This window comes from Antechinus flavipes, chromosome 1, assembly GCF_016432865.1.
Source record: "Antechinus flavipes isolate AdamAnt ecotype Samford, QLD, Australia chromosome 1, AdamAnt_v2, whole genome shotgun sequence".
NCBI lineage: Eukaryota > Metazoa > Chordata > Mammalia > Dasyuromorphia > Dasyuridae > Antechinus > Antechinus flavipes.
The window spans coordinates 683261548-683287309 of NC_067398.1; the positions used below are offsets into that span (position 1 = coordinate 683261548).

Below are 25762 nucleotides of genomic sequence, written 5' to 3' on the forward strand. Positions count from 1 at the left end.
CCTTCCTTCCTTTTCAATCCTCTACATTATACTATTTTCTATATTATCCGTGCTGCCTTTGTATTAGCTATTTCCTATGCCAAAAATACTTTCCTTCACAACTGCCAATTCATATAATCTATCCCTGAACAATGAACCTATAAACAGGTTTCATGATAGTTTTGGTATGCAAAAAGATAAAAGAGAATATGTAAGAATAATGAAAACTTGATTAAAACAAATAACTCTCAATTAGACCAGATAGATAGACATTCATCTGAAAAAGTTTTAATCAGTTAGCCAACATTTACTAAGCTCCAGACATGGACAAATACAAGCAAAAAGATAGTCTCTGTCTTATAAGAGTTTTCTTTCTTTTTTTTGGGGAAAGGCAAGTAGGGTTAAGAGATTTGCTTAGGGTTACATAGCTAGTAAATGTCTAATGTCTGAGTTCAGGAGTCATTATTGAAAATAATTTGAGGAAATAATAAAAGCATATCAGTTCCCAAGTACAAATTACTTGGAACCGAAGAACATTCTTGATTACTAAAGAAACTGAAAAATGTTATTGCTGAGACAGTGTCAGTGACTTGAAAAATTCTAGAAAACAGAAGAGGTGCCAAAGGATTGGAAAATGGCAGACGTCCCATTTTTTTTAAAAGTAGAAAGGATTATGTAAACTATAGTAAGTGAGTTTGATTTAATTCCTGGTAATACAGAACATATTAAAACTCTGGGTTATGAGCAGAATATGAAGTGATTACAGAGAGCTAGCAAATTGTTTTTGGCCTACTTTTATTTTTATTGGGTTTATTAAACTAATGGATCTGGGAAAATATATAACACAAAATATTTATTAAGTACTTACTATGTGTTAAACCATGGAGACACTATGCTATCTCAATTAAATATAAACTTCATAAAGTCTTAACTGTTATTGAAAAGATGGACTGGTTAAAAAAGATCAACAGAACTGATTAGATAAGCAAGAATGAGAAGAAACACTGGAACTCAATTACCCAGTGTTTGATAAAGTGGAAAACATTAACTACCTAGGAAAAGAGTCCTTATTTGATAAAAATTGCTGGGAAAACTGGAAAGCACTATGACAGAAATCAGGCTTGGACTAACATCTTTTAACATATTCCATAATACACTTTAAATGGATATTCAACCTTAATATTCTTTACTATTATATTATTAATAATAATATCCTACTATTTAAAAAAATAAATACAGGTGTATATGTTTATATCCATCCAAACACATTTATTGATTGCCTACTATGTTCTAGAGACTGTGCGAACTGCTAGAAGTTTTTTTTTTTAAAAGCAAAAATCTTTGCCCTTAAAGAATTTACAATCTAACAGGGAAGATCACATGCAACAAATATATATAAAGAAGCTATATCATGTAGGGTAAATAAGAAATAATTAACAAAGGTCAGGAAAAGCTTTCTGTAGAAGGGATTTTGATTGTGATTTGAAGGAAGTGAAGAGAATCCAAGATCCAAAGAGTATTCTAGGGATGGGGAGAGCCACAAAAAACCAGGAGTGACCAGGTTATCTTGCTAAGAAACAGACAAGAATCACATTACTGAAGAGTACATATAAGGGAATAAGGTTTAAAAGATTGGAAAGGTTCCAGGTTATCAAGGACTTTGAGGATTTTGTATTTGCTCCTGAAGGCAACAGGGAATCATTGAAGTTTATTGAGAAGAAGGGATGATATGGTCAAACCTGCACTTTGAGGAAATTAGTTTAGTGGCTAAATGGGGGATGCATTTGAGTGGGTAAGAGACTTGAGGCAGACAGAATCACTAGTAAACCACTGCAGTAATCCAGGTTCAAGGTGACTAAGGCACACATAAGAGTGGTGACAGTGTCAGAATGCATTTGAGAGATGTTACAGAAATGAAATCAATAAGCCTTGGCAACAGCTTGGACATGGGGGTAAATGAGAACAAGAAGTCTAGGATGACTCCCTAGTATGTGAGCCTGATCAGTTACTAGAAGGATGGAATTACATTCTACATTAATAAAAAAGATAGGGGAGAAGAGGGTTGAGGAAAAAGATAATGAGCTTTGTGTTGGACATATTAAAATGTCTACCAGATAATCAGTTTGAGATGTTTGAAAAACAAATGCACATAAGATACTAGGGGTCACCAAAGAAACTAGGGCAGGAGAGAATTTGAGAATCATCAGCACATTCTTTCTCGCATTTATTTTTCTTTTTCCTTTTGGTCTCTGTTTTTTCTTGCACAACATGATAAATATAGAAATATGCTTAAAAGGAATGCACCTATTTTAACTTATATCAGCTTGTCTACTGTCTTGGGGAAAGAAAAATTTGGAACACAAAATTTTACCAAAAAATGTATATTAAAAATTATGTGTATTTAGAAAAATAAAATACTATTAAAAAAAACTTTAGCATAGAGATGTAATTAAATCCATGTGAGGTAATAAGATCACCAAGTGCAGCTGTGTAAAGAAAAAAAGAAGGCTCTAGGTTCAGGTTATCAGCCTCTGTCTATCTCCTTGTCCATTTAGATCAGGGGTTCTTAAACTATGGCCCGCAGGCCAGATGCAACAGCTGAGGACAGTTATCCCCACCACAGGGCTATGAAGTTTCTTTATTTAAAGGCCCACAAAACAAAGTTTTTGTTTTTACTATAGTCCGGCCCTCCAACACTCTGAGGGACAGTGAAGTGGGCCCCTATTTAAAAAGTTTGAGGACCCCTGATCTAGATGATTATATAGGGTAACTTGACTTAACCTTTCTTGTATTCTTCTTCCCTTTCTCTCCAGGCTTCTCTTAAAGAGAATTAAGGCTAACAAAACTACACCCAGGCCTTTTGTTTAATTAGACTCTGTTACATCAAGACAATAGATTTTAACCATATCCCCACATTATAAGGTAAACTATCCTCATTTTGTTCTTTGTTACCTCTTAAGTACATTTCTCTTAAATCCTGTGTTTGAACTTAAGTTTCTACACAGCTCAGATTTTTTTCATCAAGAATATTTGGAAGTCTTCTATTTAATTTAAGACCCATTTCCTTCTCTGAAGAATTATATTCAGTTTCACTAAAGTTATTTTTCACCACAAGCCTTTATCTTTCAATTTTTGGAGTTGGGTACTCCAAGTTCTCCTTTTCTCAAAAGTGGTGGCTGCTATAATTATGTATGATTTTTAACTCTGGTTCCTTAGTACTTGAATTCTGGCTTTCTGGCTGCTTGACTTAGAAGATCTAGATTTTGCCTATGATGTTCCTGGGAGTACTAATTTAAGGATTTCTTTCAGAAATTGGTAGATTCTATTTCTACTTTGTTCTATGATTCTGAGAGGTCTGGAAAGTTCTCTTTTAAGATTTCTTGAAATATTTCTTATTTTGATTCTTAGTGTTCAGGTAGTCTGATCTTAAAATTGTTTTCCTCTTGATCTATTTTCCAGGTCAGTTCCCCCCCCCCCCCCCCCCCAAAACTCTTGCTTCAGCAGCTACACCCAAAGAAAGAACACTGGGAAATGAATGTAAACTGTTTGCATTTTTGTTTTTCTTCCCTGGCTATTTTTACCTTCTGAATCAATTCTTCCCTTGCAAAAAGAGAACTGTTTGGTTCTGCACACATATATTGTATCTAGGATATACTGTGACATATTCAACATGCATAGGACTGCTTGCCATCTGGGGGAGGAGATAGAGGGAGGGAGGGATAAAGTAGGAACAGAAGTGAGTGCAAAGAATAATGCTGTAAAGAAATTTTTTTCAAAATAAAAAAAAGGAAAAAAAATGGATGGAATTTTGTAGACTTTAGGCACTTATCAAATGTGTTATATCATAAAATCTGATTAATAAAAATAATAACATTTATATAATGCTTTAAATTCTGCAATGCAAAAAACCCAAAACAAAACAGCAACAACAACAACAAAAACTCTTGCTTCATTTCCAGGGATTTTAGTTTAATTTTTGCCCTCACTCTGCCAAGAGTCAGTGACTTGGAACTGGGTAGAAGACAAAACGCTGTAAGTTAGCACTTGTGTCCTTGTTGAAGTGCCACTGCATGGGTTTGAGGATCCTTGGGAAAGGTCTGTTTGTTCTGGTAAACAATTTATTATTTATATAATAATATGTATAATTATATAATTTTAATATATTACAATTCTGTTGGAATGCTCTCCAGGTAGTGTTCTGGAGGGTCCCTCTACTTTTCTATGCTGACTTGAGTTGGAAAAATGACTTTGTTTTGGATTTCCTCATCAGAGCTTGTTGTATAACTTCCTTCTACTTTGCCACCTTGGCTCTACCCTAAGACTGAATTAAATATGGATAAATGGAAAGTCTTATACTTACATGAAAAAAATTCTACCTCAAAAACACAAGCTTGAGGCATAGATAAACTAGAAGTTTGTCTGAAAAAAGATTTTGGAAATTATGGTAGAATGCAGGCTTAATATGAGTCAACATTATGACATGGTAAGTGGGAATACTAATGTAATTTCAGGCTATTTGAGGTACATTTTCCATGACTAAGGTGACAGTGAAGCTATATTCTGTTCTGGTCAATCACATCACTAGTATGTCATTCAGCTCTGGAAATCACATTTTATGAGTGACATTGAGATGCAGCAGAGCACTCATAGAAAGGAAAGCAGAATCATACAGGGGTCTTAATAACAGGAAGAAAGAGTTGAAAGAATTGAGATGACTGATTTACAAAAGACTCAGATAGAATGTTAATAGATATTTTCAAGTACTTGAAAAAGTATCACCTGGAAGAGGAATTAAACTTATTTGGTTTTTCTGGCGGAATGAATTTGAAGCATTACAAGTTGCAAAGTGACAAATTTAGGCTCAATATAAGGAAAAAAAATCTCATTAGTTATACCATCAGAATCAGATTCTAAACTGGATGTGTCTATTCCTTCTAGTGATCCAGATCATAACTCATCTCCATGGCTGCTCATCCTTTGTAACTGTTGTCCTACAACTTTATCTAAGGCAGTTTTGAGGTGATAAGATTCTTCCTTTAGATTCTATGATTTTGTGAGAACACCAAGGGAACAATTGAGTTATCTCCTCATTCCCTAGCCTTTTTTTTTTTCTGGCCAGATGACCAACCTACATAATAAAGTGATCATACATCTTGACCTTCTTGACCTACTGGTGAAAGGCAGAGTTTGGTAGAATTCAATTCTATATTGTCCTCTTTTCTTGATTCCCTTGACCCCTTATAATACCACCATATGTGTCGTATCTGAAGTATTCCCACCTTCATGCTTACACATGTGCTGCTAGATAATGGAGAACACCATGAAATTTTTGAATGTGTCAGTTATAAATTTATGTTACCCAATCTTATTTGGGTCTCCATTATTGCTAGACAATTGTTTTATGCCTCTCTAATTTAATAATTCATTCACCAGACTGATTCTTCACTTTTCACCTTCTTTCCCATTCCTAGTTGAAAAAATTTGCTCCTACTTGATAGAAAAAAATTGAGGCCATTTGTCAAGAATTTCTTTTGCGCTGTCTCATTCATATCTTTGACGTTATTTCCCCTTTCAACTGTCTCACTAGTATTTTCTTTGCAAATATTAACCCTTTGATGTGTACAAGGTTTAATATTTATGTATACAAGGGATCTTCTTCAACAGACTGCCCCATAAATTAATCTCTATTCTCTCATTTACCTTTGATCTCTTCCTGCCTACTGGCTGCTTTCCTATTGTGAACAAACATGTCCACTTTCCTTCATCTTCAAAAAACTTTCATTTGGTACAGCCATCATTGTTATAGGGTCCCATATCTCTCCTGTCTTTTATGGTCAAATACTTTGAGAAGGATGCTATACAATAAGTGCCTCTACTTCCCCTCCTCTCACTCTCTTCTCAACTCTTTGTAGTCTGGCTTATGGCATCACCAAACTATATCACAATTAACAATGATCTCTTAACTGTCAACTCTTGGACCTCTCTGCAGCCTTTGATGCTGTTGATTATCCTCTTCTTCCCTTCTCTCTAGGCTTTCAGGACACTACTCTCTCCTGGTTTCTCTATGTGATTGTCCTTTCTCAGTCTTTTGGGATAGATCCTCACCAGGTCACAACCCTTAATTGTAGATATTCCAGAGAGCTTTATTCAGGACTCTATTTTCTTCTCCCTTTATACTCAACTCCCATAGTTTCAATGTATTATTTCTGTACTGATGTTTCAAATTCAAATCAGTGTTTACTTTCTAATTTCACATCTCCAACTGCCTATTAGAGATTTCAAACTGGATGTCCTACAGAAATCTTAAATTCCCTAGATCTAAAACGGAATTCGATATTTTTCTCTCCACAACCTTCACTCTTCCAAATTTCCCTGCCACCCTCTTCCCAGTCCCTTCCCACCCCACTAGCCAGGCTTACAACCTGTTATCTAAAACTCATCAGGCACTCCCCAAATCTAATCTGTTGCAAGACCTATTGATCTTATTTTTGTAACATCTCTTGAATATGTCCCCTTTACTATGATACTGCCAATGCCAAAGGAATGGTTCCTTTTCTCCTAATGCTCACACTACTGTAACGGCCTATCAGTTGATCTTTCTCCACTTAAGTGCCAAAATGATTTTCCTAAAGTTCAATTCTAGCCATATCATCCCCCTACTCAAAACACTGCAATTCCTTCTTGAGATTCAAAGTTCAAGTTCTGTTACTTACCTTACACTCCTCTAAATCTAGTGACAATCAAGTCCTTGCTGTTCCTCAAGACACTTTATCTTCCAATTTCAGGTATTTTTATTGGTTGTCTTCATGCCAGGGAATGTGTTTTTCCTCATCTCTGGCTTCTTTCAAGTAACTGTTAATATCCTGCCTTCCATATGAAGCCTATTTTAATTTCTCTCTTTTTCTAGTGTTTTACCTCTGTGGATTATTTCACAATTATTTTGTACATAGTTGTCTGGACATTGTCTCCCTTATTAGAATGTGAGCTCCTTCAAAATAAGGAGCTTTATCTTTTAGTCTTCCTTCTATTTCTATTTTTTAACACTGTGCTGGGCACCAATAATGTTCTTTTCACATAATGATAATTCCACATAATAACTTGTTGGTCAAGGATTGCAACTTACTCCTTCCCACCATGACTTTCTGTTTCCCCGATCAACAACTTTGTTTCTTTAGAAGTTATAGCGGTCAGTGATTTGCAGTTATCTAATATCTTCAGGAAACCATTAGAACTAAGAAGGGACTTTACTTTAGAATAACAGTTGCCCTATATCCCATCTCTGTGCTTTATATTCAAAATCCCTCATGGTGAAACTCTTCACCTCTTCACTTCTGTCTTAGAGTTTTGATTAGATGTGAGTCTCTGAAATCTCCAGTGGTTCATATTCCTCCCTCCTCTTTGTGTCACTTGGATATTACATGCGTAGATACTGTTTTCCCATATAAAAATGTGGGATCCTTGAAAGTTCGAAACAGGGCTTAATAAATGTGGACTGAAATTACACAATATCTCTTGGGAGCTAATGAAATCTCCTACCTTGACTACAATGGTTTCATATATTTGTGAATCTGGTAATATTTCATTGCTTGAAAAAGTGGTGGAAGAATCTGTTTGAATTAGGGAAAGTTCTTTGAGAATATTTTCAGTGAAATGGTGTTGACACTTTGAGCAGTCCCTTTGGAGGCCAGATTTGTACTTTGGCATCTTCAGAGTAAGAACTAAAGGACTTAAGACAGTTTAATGTTGATAGTGAAGTACTGATCTCAATTTGCCTTCTTTGGTATCCTCTTTTCTACTACCACTGCTGCCCTCTTGCCGGGGGTATTATAGTCTGAAAAGACTTCTGACCTTTATTTTAGTCCAAGGGCTCCTATCCCTTTTTTTAAATTATGGGCCCCCATGGCAACTGGACTGATAAATTCTATGGATTCTTTCTCAAACAAGTTTGAAGACTTCCTGGTTCAGAATGTCTGCTATAATTCATTTTTCATACCACTGCTGGAATAATTAGATTATGGGATAGCTGTGCTCTTTCTGCAAAAGTCTTCAGTGGCTTTCTATTACTTTCTGAGTATAGTTTAAACTTCTTTGCCTGACTTTTAAGGTCTTCAACAATCTGATACCACCCTCAGTTTCATTTTATCTTATGTAATTCTTCTTCAGGGGCACTTCAGTCAAATGAATGTATTCTCTGCCTGAAGAAATATTCTCAATCCTCCATATCTTTGCTCACATTTTTCTCTCTGCCTGTAATGGTTCCCCTCCCACTCTTTTGTCCACTGGATTCCTAACCATTCTTTAAAGTCCAATTCAATATTACATAAAAGTCTTTCACATTCATATAAAAGTCTTTTTATTTGTACCCTCAGTTACTAGCACAGCTCTTGGCACACAGTAGGTTCTTAATAACTTTTGACTCATTAAAGTGGTTTTTTTTAGGGTGGAGGTCTTGGTGAGGAGATTCCCTCTCCTAAGGTAGATCAACAAATGTATTGCAACTTCTAATTCTCAAGAGTTTTCTGGGGCAGGGAACAGTTAAGTGCTATGCTCACAACCAGGCAGCCAGGACATGACAGGCTAAATACATGGTATATCTTAAAGCACTATAGAAACTTTATTTATAAATATCCATTGCTTCTAAACTGTTTGAATGTATCTGAAAATTTGTTTTTCTAAACATTTTACCATTCTCTTAATCTATTTCAAATAGATTGGCTAAGGGAGCTTTAGACAAGCATCAGTTGGAATCGAGTCATTAATATACCGAGTTACCAACAACAACCAGTGTCAAGCAAAGTACACAACGTGCTATAAATTAAAATTCTTCTTTGCTATATAATTGAAACAAAGGAATAGAATCAGATTTCGGTTTTAAGAACCATGACAACTTACCTTTCACCAATTTTCCATCACTGATGACTTTATTGGAAGCTGACTCCTTTTTTGCCCCTGAGGCACCCTTTCCTCCTGGGTCAGCAGTATCTTCAGATGTACCATCTTCTACCACTTCACGGGCACTTTCAGGGGCAGGCTCGGCAGGAGCCTCTTCTGCTACAACTGTTGCTGCTATAACCTACAGAGATTACACATTATTCAATTGTAACTTGAGTGATATGATTATAATTTTAAAATTTAGAAATAAGGCAAACATTTAGCTTGACACTAGCATTTTGGTAACAGTTTGCACTTTATCTGACAAAAAAAGAACAAAAGGAAGAAAAAATTATTTTTTTACAAGATCTGATGCCCTTGGATTCTTCCTTAAGACTAAAGCAGTTTGTGAACTATTATTCAACATCTTTTCTTTGGAGATTCTGATTACCAAGCTTGATTTTAGAATGCTAAATTATCCCCATCTCCTTCAGATGAGTCAATTTCCTTTAGTCTGGACATTCAAAGATAGAGGACTGCAGACATCTACTGATAAGCAAGTTGTATCTCACCCCTCCGCCAAAACAGGTATAAAAAGTTAGAGCTTCGATGCTGTTGAGAATAAAAACAGAAGAAATGCCAATAAGGAGGGATAAACTAAGAGGACCAAAAAAAAAAAAATCTTTGAATAGGGATACAATAACATTTTTTTTGACCGACACCAAAGTCAAGGAGAAACCAGAGAAGGTAACTAGATAAAAGCAATAGCAATGGGGTGGAGCAAAATTTTTTTCATTATTATTATCTCAATAATGGTAAGAGCCTTACAGAGCTCAATGTGACAAAAAATTTCAATATAAAATAATTAAAAAAAAAAGATTTAGATTTAAAATCTAAGTTTGATTTTTAAACCACCTAGCATTCACAAACAGATAATAACAAATGAGATAGCACTGTGCTATTCCACTTTTGAATTCTGATGGGTCTTTAATAATATTTTGTGGAGTTAAATACATCTCTGGACTTTTCCACTGCTTCCTGCTCATTCTTGTTAAATGTTCAGCCAGCCCATCATCTTTTCTTCTTTTGTGTCCTCAATAACTTTTCTATCACTTTCTTGAGGGTTTTTTTTTTTTTTTTATTAAAGCTTTTTATTTACAAAACATAAATTTTTCTGACCCTTTTGGTCACTTTGTGAATATCATTTGTCATTGATAATATGTTCCAGTTTATTTTCATCTACCATGCTTTTTGGGATATTGCTAATTTAATTTCTAAGATCATGATCTATCCTAATTTGAAGTCATATGGATTTATACGGATTTATACATAAGGAGAATATTGGTGTTAAAAGGAAGAATTGGAATCCTTAACAATGCAGTACAATTTCTTAAAAACAATCCAGTCTGTTACTTTTTGGATCTATGATTTCTTTGTATTAGATTCTGGCCTCGGCTCACTGTTCCAGGTCAGTACATTCGAGGCTACTTAATGGACTGACCATTCAGCAACACACCAAATTTTGGGCAATAAGACACTTTTCATTAACAAGGGCAATTTCCTGGCCTGATTGCCAAGCTGATCTTTTCTGAGTGACTAAAGATTATAAGGGGAGCTAGGCAGTGCAGTGGAAAGGTCACTGGGTTTGGAATCAGGAAGATTCGATATGGCTCCTGATGCTTATTAGTTGTGTGACCTTGGGCAAGCCACTTAACTTCATTTGCCTCAATTTCTCCATCTGTAAAATAAGCACTGCAGTATCATTCCCCTAGAAAACCCCAAAAGGGGCCAGAAAGTCAGACCCAAGTGAAATGACTCAACAATGAAAAATAAATCAATCATAGAGGTCTTAAAGTATTCCTCTGATTTAATATCTTCAACATAAAAGATAGAATAAAAGTTTCTAAGGAGCTGAAACCTAAGGTAAATAAGGAATAAGAAAGTACCTAACTAACTCTACTGAGTTTAAATCATCAGGCCTGAATGAACTACAAATTAAGAGGTTTGTTTGATTATATAGAGCACAACTAAGAAAAATGGTACTGCCTCACCAAAAGTCATTCTTTAAGCAGAAGCAGGCTGACCAGTTGGTTTGGGGATTAAATTCTTCCTAGTATGGGGTTGGACTAGATGGCCTTTGAGGTCTATTCCAATTTGAGGTCCTGGGAAGGCTATGTGCAAACAGGAGCATTTTAAGAATATCTGAATCAATAAGTAATCTCTCTTTGTTTCTCATGGCTTATTTCCTAAACATTATATTCCATTTCAGATCTTTTCTGACCATTCTGAGTCATCAATTCTCTCATTATTTACATACACATTCCCCTTACCTGCTCACTTTCTCCATTCCCCAAAAGAAACTCCTTGAAGGCAAGGAGTTTTCTTTTTGTCTTTATATCCCATGTCCATCTCTTTTATGCTTTACTTGCTATTCTTTATCAGATGACCACTGAACAAAATTGTCTGTGGTTTTATCTATCCTGTAAATAGAGTGTATAAGCATGGAATATATATTGTTGGAAGGGGGCCTTTAAAGGACTGTTTTGTTTAGTCATCAAAACAAACTTTTACTCTCTATACCTCTCAATATTCTCTAATTCTGAAGGGAGTGATTAACTGTAGGAAATGATTGAAGAAAGCCTACTTGTTCTCTTTTCTTCAAGGATACTCTTGTCATGTACAATTTCCGTCAAGATTATATAGAAATGAGAAAACCAAATACAGCAATAATTGTTGATATTATCTTGGTCACTTGTTTATTTGTGGGAAGCTGAGGAGTAAGTAACACCATTCTATTTTCTTCTTTGGAATATCCTCTTTTGAGCCATCTTTAAGAATTATACCTTTAAAATTCTAGCAGCTGGACTATATTTCTTTTGATTCTATTTAGTCCAAGAGCACTTCTTGTCAACTCCACTTTCTCAAAGAGCACAGTGAGTACTGAGATGTTAGCATTTAAAGGAGGCAATTTGTTGCCATTAATGATACAAATAGGTCATATTACTTCTGCAATGAACTGAATGGAAAATTGTTCAGTTTCATTTCAATTTGTTGTCCTAAGTTTCTTATCTATATAAATGCTCTGAGGAAGATGATTTAAATTGGGTCTCATATTATGCTTTCTCTGGGCTCACTTTCCCCCACTCCCTTTTGTTTTGCAAAGGGACACTTTGTAATTTTCTGGCGTTATCAACAATGCTTTTGCAAAAGATCTCTAATGCAATGACCAGCAGTGTGGTTTGCTGGCTGAAATGGTTTCTGGAACATTTTTGGCATCTTTATTGTAGTGGCTCATTTACATAGCCATATTTCTCTTAGGAATGGTAATAAACATTATCCATAATCTTAAATTTTGCTTATTTCTCATTTTTCCTAGTCAATAGCTTGTTTAGTAGGTTGTGTCAGAACTTTTGTACTGTATTCAGACTCATTTTCTGATGTTTACTCTTTTATTTAATTCAGTGTTAATTTTGACCTTTGCTCTAAGAAGTTTACGATTTGATTGCATATGGTTGATTCTGAAAGAGGCTTGCATTGATTTTGGTGAGTAGTCATTTCCTATTAAGATATAATCAATTCTATTTTTGCTGTCTCCAATCTACTCTTCTCTGCTGCCTCTTGGCACCACAGCTCTGACTGGAGAGCTCATCTTATTTTGCTCACATCCAGGCCCACCATTATTTTTTCCCACACATTTCTGTCATGTAGCTTGCATTCTCTTCTGCATAAAAACTGGACTTTAACCCCTGACATCCTGGATTTTGATAATTTTTTATGTTTTCTCATCCAGTCAACTGTACCTTCTCTCTGTCTACCATTTCCATGAATGTGTGGTCTTGGAATGTAAACTCCACATAACAGTTGGGGCTTACTTGTATTTGTATTCCCTGACCTCAGCATGTTGTCTAGCACATCGTAAATCTTTAATAACCTTTTCTCTCATTCATTCACTCTTAACATTCTTTTAAAGTCAAGTATTCATAATGTACAGGCCTGAATTTTCTAAGTAAGTTATAAACTTTTGGCTTTTTTCATTTCTTATCCATGGACTGCATTTCCCAATATATCTTATGCCACCCTCCGCTGTCAACCTTTGCATGAAACTGACTGAATGTGAAGGTGTATATTGATACAACAGATTCTTAAAAAGAATTTCTATACCTCATTCTCTTCAACAAAAGAATATCAGAACTGAAATTAGCAACTTTGTTAATACAGCTCACTCACTGATAAGCTATATGACCACAGATAAGTTATTTCCCTCTCAGAGCCAGCATCTCATCTGCAAAATGGAGATAATGCCACATATAATAGTTATGAGAGAACTATCGTGAACAAAGTGCTTTGCAATTCTTTTAAGAAATGTAAGTTATTATTGCTCTGGACACTACAAGTTGGAGAGCTTCTAGGGGTGATGGTGATGTATCTTCCTGAAAGTCTTCTAATAGAAGATCAGTCTTAAGGAATTGAGACTGTTTAGCCTGGAGAGAGAAGCCTAGCAAGAGAGACAGGGAAGAAATGATGGCTGATATCAAAGTGATGAGGTATAAGATTTGTTCTGCTTGGCCCCAGAAAGCAGTACTAGAAGCAATTAATTACAGAGAATTAGATTTAGGTTCAACACAATGCAAAAAAAAAAAAAAAATGTAGGTTCAACGCCTAAGAATTGAAGCTAAGTAAAGTAGAATAAGCTACTTTTATTAATCTTCTGTGGGTCTGCCCTCTCTCACAGATTTTCAAGCAATGTATGGTCAAGTATTTATAGTGACTCTTGTTTAAGAATGGGTTAGACTGAAGGGTTTCTAAGGTTCTTTCAAAGACAGATTTTGTGATTATACCCTGGCCTAATTGGCTTCATGTTAATTTGCTCCTATTTGGTTTAAACACTGAATGGCAAGATGACTAAGTGTCATTTAAAATGAAGTTTCTTGTTACATTTAGATGTATGATGGAACCAATTTTTGTCAACTTTTATTTAGCTGTGAATTTTATTCAGCTATAAGTTTTCCTTTTAAGTATCTTCAACTCTTTATACTTTCCGGTTTCTTTAGAATGTAGATATGAATATAGTTTTGGTCATTTTGCAAAGATCTCACATGATGTTTGTCAACAGTTAAATTTTAGGTATTACAGAAACTGTCTCTTAGTCGACTTTGCCCCTCTCTCACAGAAAATTTTTTTTTTTTAAAATGTTTCATGGATTGCTGTGGCCAAAGAATTGTTGGCCAACTTTCTCTTCATCACTCACCTCAAATTTGGCTAAGATATTTATAAGTAGTGTCAGCTGTGATCTGACCCATTCTTGCAAGCTTTCTGCTTTGGTAGAACTTGGCAGAGCTTGTACTTCAATGGCACCTTCTTTAGCAACCCTGATCCCAGTCCAAGTCTTGATGATACAGCAGATTTGAGATATGGTATCAGCCATACACTACCATTGAGAAGGTCATTTTTTTCAAAATCCCTTCTCAGCAGGCATTAAAAAATAATATTCATTATATTTTATCCTGAACAAAGTAAAATTATAAACTTTACATGCTATGGCCTTCCTAAATTGACTTGTGCTGAGAAAGTTGTAAATTCATTTTTTGTGTATACAAATTAGGTTAAAATGTAGTTTCTTTATTAATGTCAATCATTATATATGTACCTGTGAGCTGTTGCCCCCTTCTTTTTGAAGGAAGAACTGCTTCTTAAATTCATAGTAGGCATTATACTGGTGCCACGGCTGTAGGAATTCAAACCTATTAACAAAATAACAAAAATAATTTGTCAACAATATAAAAATATGACAAAAGCAACGACAAAAAAATTCTACTACTCTGAAGCATGGAATACCATTCACTATTAAAATCTAAAATAGCTTGTGCCCCAGTTCCTAGAATATCTCTTGAAAAAATGTGCCTTTGCATTGTAGGTAATATTAACATAGTTAAAAAAAAAACCCAAACAACTTAAGTAATTCAGCCTCTTAGGGATGTACAACATGTATTTATCAAAAAACCTGTACCAAAGACATTAAAAAAAAAAAAACAAACCCAAAATTAAACCACAAAAACAGTTGATCTTACCTCTGATCATTCTTGGCACGAACACTAGTCTCAAATTTAATTCCATTCCTAGCAACGTATTCTGCCAACTTGTCAATTACAGGCTGGATGTCCGGAGGTGGAGGGATAATGGCAACCACTGGAGCAAGGGTACTGAAAATATTAGATGCCTGTTATTTACATTCACAAGGAACTCAAAATAATTTCAAAAAGTTCCTTAAAGATTAGTAAATATTAAGCTGAGATTAATAGAAGCTGGAACATTACAAACCTAGTAAAAATATCGATGTAGTATGGTGGCTACAAGGAATAGATGAAAAGGCATTTATTATAAGTCAAACTCTAGAGCTACAAGATATACAGTGAGTTGCAATGCAGTTAGTTGCAAAAATGATAAAATTATAACAGGAACATCTACCTGGATGGAGTTGTGGCAGAAGCTAGCCCGCTGCTGGACTCTGTTGTAGCTGGGGGTGGGGGCGGCGTAGTCCCAGGAGGGGGAGGCACGGTTGTTACTCCTGTGGTAGTAGGTACATTAACCCCTGCAGGAAGAGCACTGTAGTAAGTAGCAACATCAATTCCCGGGGGTGGAGGTGCAAGACAATATGTTCCATCCGGCAACATGTAGTAGCTATAATACATGGCTGCCACTGTTGCTGTTAAAAGAAAACAAACTCACTGAGAGAGTGATACTGCCAAATGAGTGTATATTCAATGTATTTTGGGGAAAACGTAAGTAGCCTTTCATACCCTGGGAAATGTAATGTCTCTTGTTTTTTTTTTTTTTTAACCAGTCATCTATTTTTCTAACTTGTCATATGCTTTTCATGTCTAATCACTTAAAGCTAAATAAAGAATACTCATCATTCAAGACCAATCAAAAATGAATAGACATGAAGCATTCAAGATACATATGTAAAAAGGAATTTAATATAGAGGCTCTCTCTAAAGAAGGTAAGGATTCTAAACATTGTAGAGTAATACTATGAATATTCTGGCATATAAATAAAAAAAGGGAAAAGATCTATTTAAATCAAAGTATCCAGTTATTAATAGGAACATATATAAAATAATTTCTTATTTAGAAAGCATCACTATTTTCATTACTAAAACAAGATTGTTGGCCGAATTAAAAATTTTATAAAACAGTATAGATCAAAATATAGAGGTCACTTTAGATTGGATGCATAGATCCACTTGACTTAAGTTTTTTCTTTAAAATGTTCTTTAAAATATATATTGGAAATAACTGTCCTGAATAAAAAGATTAAATTTTATCTTAGCAACGTGAATGATGAAAAACATTTTTCTAAGTAAATAACTTGAAAACCTAAGATATTTAATATTCATTTTCACAAATTCAGATTGGTCATTCTCCATTTTTATAGCAAGGTTGCTGTGCTGGAAAAACAAAACATCAAAAAGAACGTCAATTTAACATACCTCTCAGCAGCAGCATTTAGAATTATATCCTTGCTATCGAGAATTAAAAAGACTGCATAATTCATCTGTGCTCTAGGCACAATAAAAATTATGAAGATTGCTCTCTCAAGAGACTGAAACTCCCCCCAAATTCACAGCTGTTAATGACTTATTTTATTAATTATACATATATGGATTTTTAATTGTCACACTAGCACAATATATTGCTGGTGCACGGGCAAAACAACATTTTTATTTGTGAAAACTAGGTGGGTAGCTTTAACTTACTCACCACATTTATCTCCAGCATGAAAATAATTCGTTTCATCACATAGTTGACAATCTTTAAAGAAAGACCCTGGATTGGAAGAACAATGGAACTACAGGCCAAGACCAAAGTCCTTGGATAGTACTATTTGGGGCATGGGAGGGAAAGGAGCTGTTTGAAAGCACAAAAAAGCAATGTTTTTTATTTAAGTCCTTCAAAAAGAACTTTCCTATCAAAATTAAAATTTAGCCTTAAAATCGCCATCATGACTCTATGGAGATATTTCCATCCTCCCCCATTCCCACCTTCCCAACCCAAATCAAAAGGGAGAGAGGCCAAACAACAGGAACCTTTTAATTAAGAAGTGTGGACTGAACTTTTGAAAACCACATGTAGTTCTTTCAAAGCCATATGTAAGGAAGAAAGAAGGCAAATGCAACCTGCTCCACTTAAAATGGAGGGAAAAAATGAGAAAGAACCTTGGAAATTGTCTATCCTAACAGCATCATAGAATAGATTAGGAAACTTAGGCCCAGAGCAGAAATGCCTTATTCAATGGCAGGCATGCTAATAAGTTGCTTGAAAAGTATCTGATCATAGTTTTACCTGATTTCTAGTCAAGCTGCTATTTTAATAAGCTATATGTTCCCACTTCAAGATCAAAAGTCCAATCCTTGAATGGATCAGTTAGTTTTGATTCTATTTAGATTATCTTCTTATTCTAAATGTGTTACACAAATGTGTTTCCGGGGGTACATATAGATAAATCTGTGCAAATTTAGACCTCTGGTTAGAATAAGCACTTCATCACAAATGTCCTACCCATGATTATTTTTACTATTATCTTTGAGTGGAGAGTACAAATAAAGTAAGCATGTTATTTAATATACTAACAATCCCTGTCCTCATGGAGATAACTATATTTGTTCATGACATGTATTATTCCTCCAAAAAAAAAAAAAGATGCTTTTATTCTTTTTCATACAGTGTCTTGTTTATAAGCTTTGCTTCAGTTTCATTACAAAATACCTAACTTAAAAAATAACCAGCAAATATTGCTTTGAAAGCACCAGGATTTAAACTGGTCATTTTAGTTTTCTGCAAGATAAAATTATGCTGATCTAAGATAACTGATTAAAACCAACCAACCAAACAAAAACCAACCAACCAAACAAACAAGTTCTATAAAATTAAAGAAAATGGGCACCTTGGTATAGGCAATTTGAAGAAACCTAATTTGATGGCATTATATAATACACTGGTATTATCTCTCAAGTAAGACTTCACTTCTTTTCAAACAAGAATTAGATATAGCTACTAAATGATTTACACAGGTCACAAAATAAACCTGAGACAGAAAAAAACAACAAAAATGTCTTAGAAAAACATCTATTGCTATAAAAGGGCAGGTTTCTATATTATTTTCTTCATATAAACTGTTGATTTGGTAGTCTTGACATTATGTTATTTCATAAATGAGGAATGAGAGAATGAGAGGAAATATCTTACTCTGATTCTTACAACTAGTAACTGTAAAATAAACTTGAGACAGAAAAAACAATTAAAAAAAGTCTTAGAAAAATATCTATTGCTATACACTGACAAGTTTCTATCTTATTTTCTTCATATAAACTCTATGTTGATCTGGTAGTCATGACATTGTTTTTATGTTATTTCATAAATGAGGAATGAGAGAATGAAAGGAAGTATCTTACTCTGATTCTTACAACTAGTAACTGTAGAAGCCAGGATCTGAATCTACATGTTTCTTAAACTTTATGGTCTTTTCACTTAATTAATCATGGGATGAGCCTGATTTGATAATTTGATCGGTTTCTAGATAAAACTGGTTTTACAGATGAACCAGAAAGATATTTTTTGATTTACTGTGAATTCTCTGATCAATATCAAAAACATCTACTGTAGTCTACCATTACAACTGTGATGTAGTAAATCTATCCATCTACTTCAACTATCCATCTATCTATCGCTCTACCCATCCACCAACAATCTTGAATGGACTTGACATTTCATTAGTACAGAAACTCCCTATGAAATTCTCTCTAGCAACACAGATCAGATACTGTGTTTCAATGGGGGAATTCTTGAAAGCTCTCTGGAGCACTAATAGGCTAAGTAACTTGTCAAGAGATCATATAACCAATAAAAAGCCAAAAATGGAAGGTCAATCTCCCCAACGCTAAGCTATACTCTATTCCTATTCCTGCAGTTAACAATTTGTCTGAACTGCTTGAAAAATATCGAGAAGATAAGAAAACCCTTAATGACTACCTCATTGTTTGATGTTAAATACTAATAAATATCTGTGATTTTAAAAAATGTGGTCTGAGGTAGCTAAATGGCTCAATGGATAGAGCACTGGCCTAGAGTCAGAAGATGAGTTAAAAAATGATCTCAATGAATACATTTTAGCGGTGTGACCTTGGACAAGTCATTTAACCCCAAATGCCTCACAAATAAACCAACAAACATTATATAAAACATGGTCTCCGGTAAGAGAGAGTAATACACACTCACTGCCCCCTCCCCACATGAATTAAACAGGTTGACAACGAGAAGTTAGAAATATTGGAAATGAAATGATATGACAACCAGAACTACTTGGCAAATTTGCAAATGGCAAATGGGACTGTGTGGATAAAAGCAACTGCTTAGAAATCAATGGTTGAAATATTTCAATATCCAATGGGTTGGATATGGGTTTTAATATTTGCAAAATAACTGAGGTTAAACCCCTTAACCACTTACCAAATAGTTGTCTGTATTAACAGGCTTTTTTTTCAATTAATGTCTAAAAATTCCCTTATGAGTAACAAAATCATTCACAAAGTATCTTAAATACAAGAAATTCACTGGGACTAGATACCTAGAGAGAAAATTCATCCTTCAGAAGATGATGAGGGATGTATTATGCTACTATTATTATTCTGAATTCAAAACAACAGTTTAGAGAAAAATAAATGGCCACCCAGTTTTTTGAGAACTACTATTCAGATGTTTATCATCAGATTCATGAATGCCTCCTGCAAAAAAATCACAGTCTAAGGTAAATTTTGGATGAAGATCTATTTTATCTAATTTTGAAATATGAAAGAATATTACATACAGGAAGAGAATTTATATAGTTCTTACCATTCTGAAGATTTGAGTATTATTTCATTTCTTAACATTCAAAGTGAAAAATTTCCCAGAAATTTGAGACTATTTGTAATCTGAGTGTATCACATTAACATTTCATATTATTAATCTGGATAATTTTCTAATTAATTTATAAATCATCATTTTGCAGTACAGTACATCACATAATGTGAAAATCTTTTCATGTTTTTCTACTAAACCTTAGACATATTTCTTTCTGTCTAATTTTTGAACTTAAAACCCTAAAGGAATCATGTAGATTTACTGTAAACAGCACTGCTGATTACTTTAATAAATGTCAGGAGCCACCCTTTCCTAAGTTAATCAGGGGGATGATCTGTTGCCAAGAATTATTGCCCATACTTTTGGCTGTTCAGCCCAATAAAAAAAAATGAATCCTTTTCTTTTGTGGTGATTTCATCATTTCATGTAGAGGTCCTTTGATTAAATAAGGCTCACTAAAGTTATTCATTACTATTTAAAGATTCTATTCAATCTGGATTCTCTGAAACTAGTATTAGGCTTACACACATTCTTTCTCAAACTAAGACTGCTCATTTGATTTGCAAGATTTTATTGTTTTGCTTGCGCATTCTGGTTTTGAATCCTTAGTATCCAGTACAATGGCTAACACATAGTAGGTGATTTAATGAAAGACTGATGTGATAATATTTTATGAAGAACTTTATCCCACCTAAATTATACAGATTTGAATAATGTTCTCTGACCATATAATTCAATAATCATCATTAAACACATAATTAACAGTAAAAAACAAAGTGACTTAAATTGAAGAACCTGCAGTACTTTCTTCAAATTCCTCTTGCTATGGTAACAAGGAAGTGACTTACTGGGTTCCAAAGGCTTCTCTGCCAACATAAGGTAAGACATGGTTCCAGGGACTAACTGCATCTGTTATCTGAGCAGTAGTTTAGCCCATGACAAGAGTTTCACCTCTCAAGTTCTTGATTTTGTCCTGAAATTTCTGAAGGCTCCCTTCCAGAAGTTATATACCTAATGCAAAATCTCTTTCTGATCTCTAAAATACAAAATAATATTTTAAAGTGAATTATTTGATAAAAGCTAACCAAGTTTCCCTGAATAAAGTAAAAAAAATTAATCTAAACATTGCGAAAGCATTTCATGCTAAAAAGGACACAGTATACAGGTAACAGTTTTTCCTAAGTAGTTTCAAATACAGTTCAAATCTTAGTCTTACAAGTGCCATTATAAAAGAATATTTATATAACAAATGATTTCCATCTACATATACCAAGAAGTATCTGATAAACTAAAAGGCCAATAAAGTATAAAAATTCAGACAATCCTTGTTAGTTTACTTTAAAAGGATGTTGATTGTATATTATTTTACTGGAATGTATCTAATAGAACAGAATCTAAGAAGAAAATTTTTTTTAAAAAATGGTGTTTTACAGGAGTCACTGAAAAAATAGCAAATGTGTTAAAAAAAATCCTGCATTTTTCCAACTTAGTATGATATACAAATTTGATTAGATTATTCAGTTTTTAAAAAATACATTCTTGTAATAGGTTAGTAAAATTAAAAAAAAAATCAGTTTGCAGCTCTAAATTATAGCATTCTGAAATTTTAGCTGTTTAGAAAATCAAAGGCCCTTCATATGAAATTTCAGCAAATGACAGCATTTTTCTCTTTGGGAAATTTTCTGTTTAAATCAATTAGCAGCTAAACTCAGTATAAAATGAAGGTAAAGGAGACTATGTGATTTAATTGGTCTATGAAACTGTACTTTCTCTATATAGTTTGGCACCTTTTGGGCAACTTTGAGTTTCAGAAAATAGCCTGGGGAACTCAGAAATGAAGTGTTTTTTGCCCAGGGTCACACAGATGCTATGTTTCAGAGGTAGGGCTTGAATTCAGGTCTCCCTGGCTACAAGGGTCAACTCTACAGACTACACTTTTCTTCATTAATTGCAAAATAATATTTTGCCAAATTCAAGGTAGGGTAAAAGTCTGTAGATTTCTGGTTCTAGAAAAGCTTTTTTTTTTTTTTTTTTAAACTGAGGCTACTGAATCCTCCCTATACTTGAGTAAGGTAGAACTTCTCCATCACTGGCTTAAATAACTTACTAAACTGTCAAAATGTCTTCACAGGTTGGAGAAGATGGTCTCAGAGGTCCTCTGCCAATTTCACATTATGCAACATCCATTCTTGTATAGTTTTTATTTTGAGATTAAGGCATAATCTACATTTCCCTCTCTGTAGTTTCTACCTAGGGCTTCCAGGAAAGCTGATTGGGTTCTAGCAGACCTTGTCCAAAGGAATTCTTCTTCCTCTGGTACATATTCCTAAATTTTTTCCACATCACACCTTAAAGACTTCTGTCATCCTACCTTTGTTCCTCTGCATGTTCTCCAACTTAAAAAATGTCTTCCTAAATTGTTAAACCTAAAACTGCACAGTAAAACTAGGCTAATTCCACAATGCCAAGATCAACTAAAAAGAACTTTTAACAAGATGCATTGTTTCACTTAAGTATTCCTTTGTGCTTTGTCATCAAGCAAATGTAGAATGGCATTTCCTCCTTTAAATTGTATGCCACAATAGCTAGTAGTATGTTGAGCTTTAATAACTCATTACTTCTTCCTGAATAATTCACTTCCTTTATTCTAACCTTTACTGTGAAGGTCTACAGCAATAAAGCAGAAGTAAAATGGAGTAATAACAGTGCATAAGGAAAAAACAGTTCATTATCATGCTTTTGAGGAAGTTGGTTCATTATTACGTTTTTATCTTAATTTGTTGGTATGATAATGTTCCTGTTTAACGGATACATATTTCCCAAAGCCAATCAAAATTTAAGAAAATCTCATTTCATGGAGAGCAAGTAGTAAGAAATGACAGCATGAGTTTCTAGGTAATGATGAAATACTAAATGATATCACAAAACTGAAAAGCTGAGGACACTGAGTCAAAAAAAAAGTCATCAGGCCACTGAGATAGTGGTAGCCATCGAAACAGAATGAAGAAAGAAAAAACCAAACAGCTATCTTTGCTAGTCTGGTTGCTATACCACTGATAACCTATAGAATGACAAAAAGTGATATCTACTAGAATCAACAGATTATATTCCTTTCTCTTTAAAGCATTAATTATATTGACATATTAAACAACGAAACTTCTATTTGAGAATATAGACCTTAAGATGTCCTAATTTTATTATGTAGTATTTTCTTCATAGCTCTCAGGTTTTACAGAAGAATAACAAAGCAGGATGGAAAGAACTGTCTTTTGATTTGTAGTTATGTGAGGATAAAGTTTAAATGTACGAGATATGACAGATAAAAGTGCTGGAATAGGAGCCAGAAAAATCAATCAGTTCAATCACCTTCAATACTTACTATATGACCATGAGCAAGTCATTTTATCTATATCAGTGTCTTATCAGCAAAAATAGATATAATAATTACTTTAGAACCTATCTCACAGAATTGTTGAGGAATCCAAAATGATAATGTGTGTAAAGCATACTTAAACTAATGTACTTTGTGAATGCTGGACATTATAATTCTATAGTTAAGTTATCCAAATAATTCAATGTTTACAGCAGATGGTCAAAATGTTTTGTACATTCCATGAAATGAATCAATTTTTCATTACATCTGTCATAAGAGCAATGTATCAAAGACTTAAATGCTATGAGACCTCAGAGTATATTTATTCCAAACCCTTCATATTTATCATAGAAAAAACAAATAAGGTCACATCCTTAATACACAGTAGAGTGGAAAGCCAAACCCTAGTCTTCTGACAACAAATTCAGTTTTTGATATGCTAGAATTCTGATAGATTTCATCTAAACACTCTCAGGAAAATGAAATTTGCCTTACCAAATAAGGTTTCATATGTGCACAGAGGCTTATGTGATTTTGGAGATGCCAAGATCCACAAAAATTAAGGAGTTGGAAGGACCTTACCTGAATAAAAATCTTTCCTGTAACATCTGTGGCAGTCTTTGCTGGAATGTACTGCATATAATGGCAGCTGATTTCACTTTGGCTAGTTTTTTAAAGAGCCATTTTATGACATTAGGCCTAAATCTGCTTTGGTGCAACTTCTACTAAATGTATCTCTCCCCTCTGGGACCTAGTGTAATGAGTCAAATCCCTCTTTCATGAATGACTCCAAATACTTTTCTTCTCTAGGATAAACAATGCCAGTTCTTTTAACCAAGCCTCATGAAATGAATTCAATACCTTGAATTTTTCCAGTCCTTCCTCTAAACACTTTCTACTTTATTAATAGTCTTTTTTTCCTCCCTGGGCCATAGGAGTAAGAGGAGGGCCGGTCCATAACTGAATTCAACACTATAGAAGAAGCCATTATATAAGGCCCAGGATGTGCAAGGGAATGTGCTAAGTGCTTTACAATTATTATTTTATTTGGTCCCCACAACAATTCTGGGAGGTAGGGGATATAATTATCTTTGTTTTAGAAATGCAAAAACCGGGGCACACAAAGATTAAGTGATCTGCCCAAGGTTATATAGCTAGAATGTCTAAGGCTAGATTTGAATTGAGGCCTTTCTGACCCCAGGCCTGGTGCTCTAGTAATACTGGAAGCTGCAACTATCTTACAAGGCACTCATTATTTAATTTGATTTCTTGTGTTTCATATGACAGTTTTTTTTAATTGAAGCTTTTTATTTTCAAAACATGCAGGGATAATTTTTTACTATTGACCCTTGCAATACCTTGTGTTCCAATTTCTCCCTCTTCCCCCCATCCTTCTCTCCTAGATGGCAAGTAATCCAATACAAGTTAAAACATAGTAAACATCATATTACACTGTTTACATCAAGCTTACAGTTAGTCAGTTTCTTTCCTTGATTCCATTCCTACCCCAGATCCTTTTCAGATCACTAATTAGCCATGCCACTCCCGGTTCTTATAAAGCCTTTTTTCTGAGTCCAAGGATAAAAATTTCGATTGATCTCTATTAAAAATTTTTAAAAACATGTGGTCTCCCAATGTTTTTGTCAAAATTTTATATCCAATTTTTGATTTAGTATTTTTCAATTTCAAGTCATTTGCAAATTTGATAAACATATCTTTATCCAAGTAATTGAAGAAAACGCTAACTAGCACCAGGCCAAGCATGATATCTTGAGGTTCTATTCTACGTATCTCCTACAAAGCTGACATGGAACTAACTCATGGTGTATTTTCATTAGTTCAAAATCAAACACAACCACTTGCCATCCAGCCTATTCTTCTCCATCTTTTTCATATTAATCAAATTTTATAAACACTTTGCCAATTCTCCTAATCTAGCACTTCACTAAGTGGCAAAAAATGAAGTACAGTGAGGCTGACAGGACCAATTCTATATGATGCTGTGTAATCATAATTTTCTTTTCTAGATAATTACTAATCATCTCTTTAACATAACAATCTATAATTTTACCAAGAATTGATATCAAATTTGCTAGTTTATAGTTTGCAGACTCCTATTTGCTTCTTTTTTAAAAAGCACTATTTTTGTTTTGAGGTACCACATCCTACAGTTTTCTAAAAACACTGAAAAGCTCAGAAACCACAACTTCCAGTTCTTTCAGTATCCTTGGGTGCACTTCATCCAGATCAAATGATTTAAACCTAGCAAGGATATAGCCAATCAACTGTTACGTCTTGTCTATTCACCTTCTCAAGATCTCTCTGAACCTAACCAAGATCTTCATCATCTTATTCCTGGGCTACTCAAAGAATCTGCTGATAGGTCTCCCTTTCTAAGTCTTATTCCTCACAAACCCATTCTTCACTAGAAAGTAATCTGCCTAAATCCCATATAATCACACCCATATAGTCTCTGACTCCCCATAAACTCCAGTGGCTCCAGTATTTCCTCCATCAAAAAAAAAATCTTTTTGATGCTCTTCATACCTTTCCAGGATTCTTATATGTTACAACTATTTATATACTCTTCTCAGTGACCGGAGGTTTCTTTCTCTCAAATCTTAATTTTCACAGGCTGAC

General features: G+C 34.3%; 1 protein-coding gene across 5 annotated transcripts in view; it reads right to left on the bottom strand.

Moving 5' to 3' along the window:
- SFSWAP (splicing factor SWAP) overlaps positions 1-25762 on the bottom strand; it is a 108334-nt gene that overhangs the window by 54404 nt on the left and 28168 nt on the right. For 4 of the 5 annotated variants that reach the window (XR_007949641.1, XM_051972594.1, XM_051972592.1 and 1 more), the window contains 4 exons: positions 15316-15553; positions 14919-15050; positions 14498-14591; positions 8872-9052 (listed from right to left, as the gene is read on the bottom strand). Coding sequence is in view for 4 of the 5 variants with exons in the window: in XM_051972594.1 (XP_051828554.1) it covers positions 8872-9052; positions 14498-14591; positions 14919-15050; positions 15316-15553 (645 nt within the window). In the remaining variant the exon portion in view is untranslated. The remainder of the gene's footprint in view (positions 1-8871; positions 9053-14497; positions 14592-14918; positions 15051-15315; positions 15554-25762) is intronic. The other variant, XM_051972593.1, reaches the window with a different exon arrangement.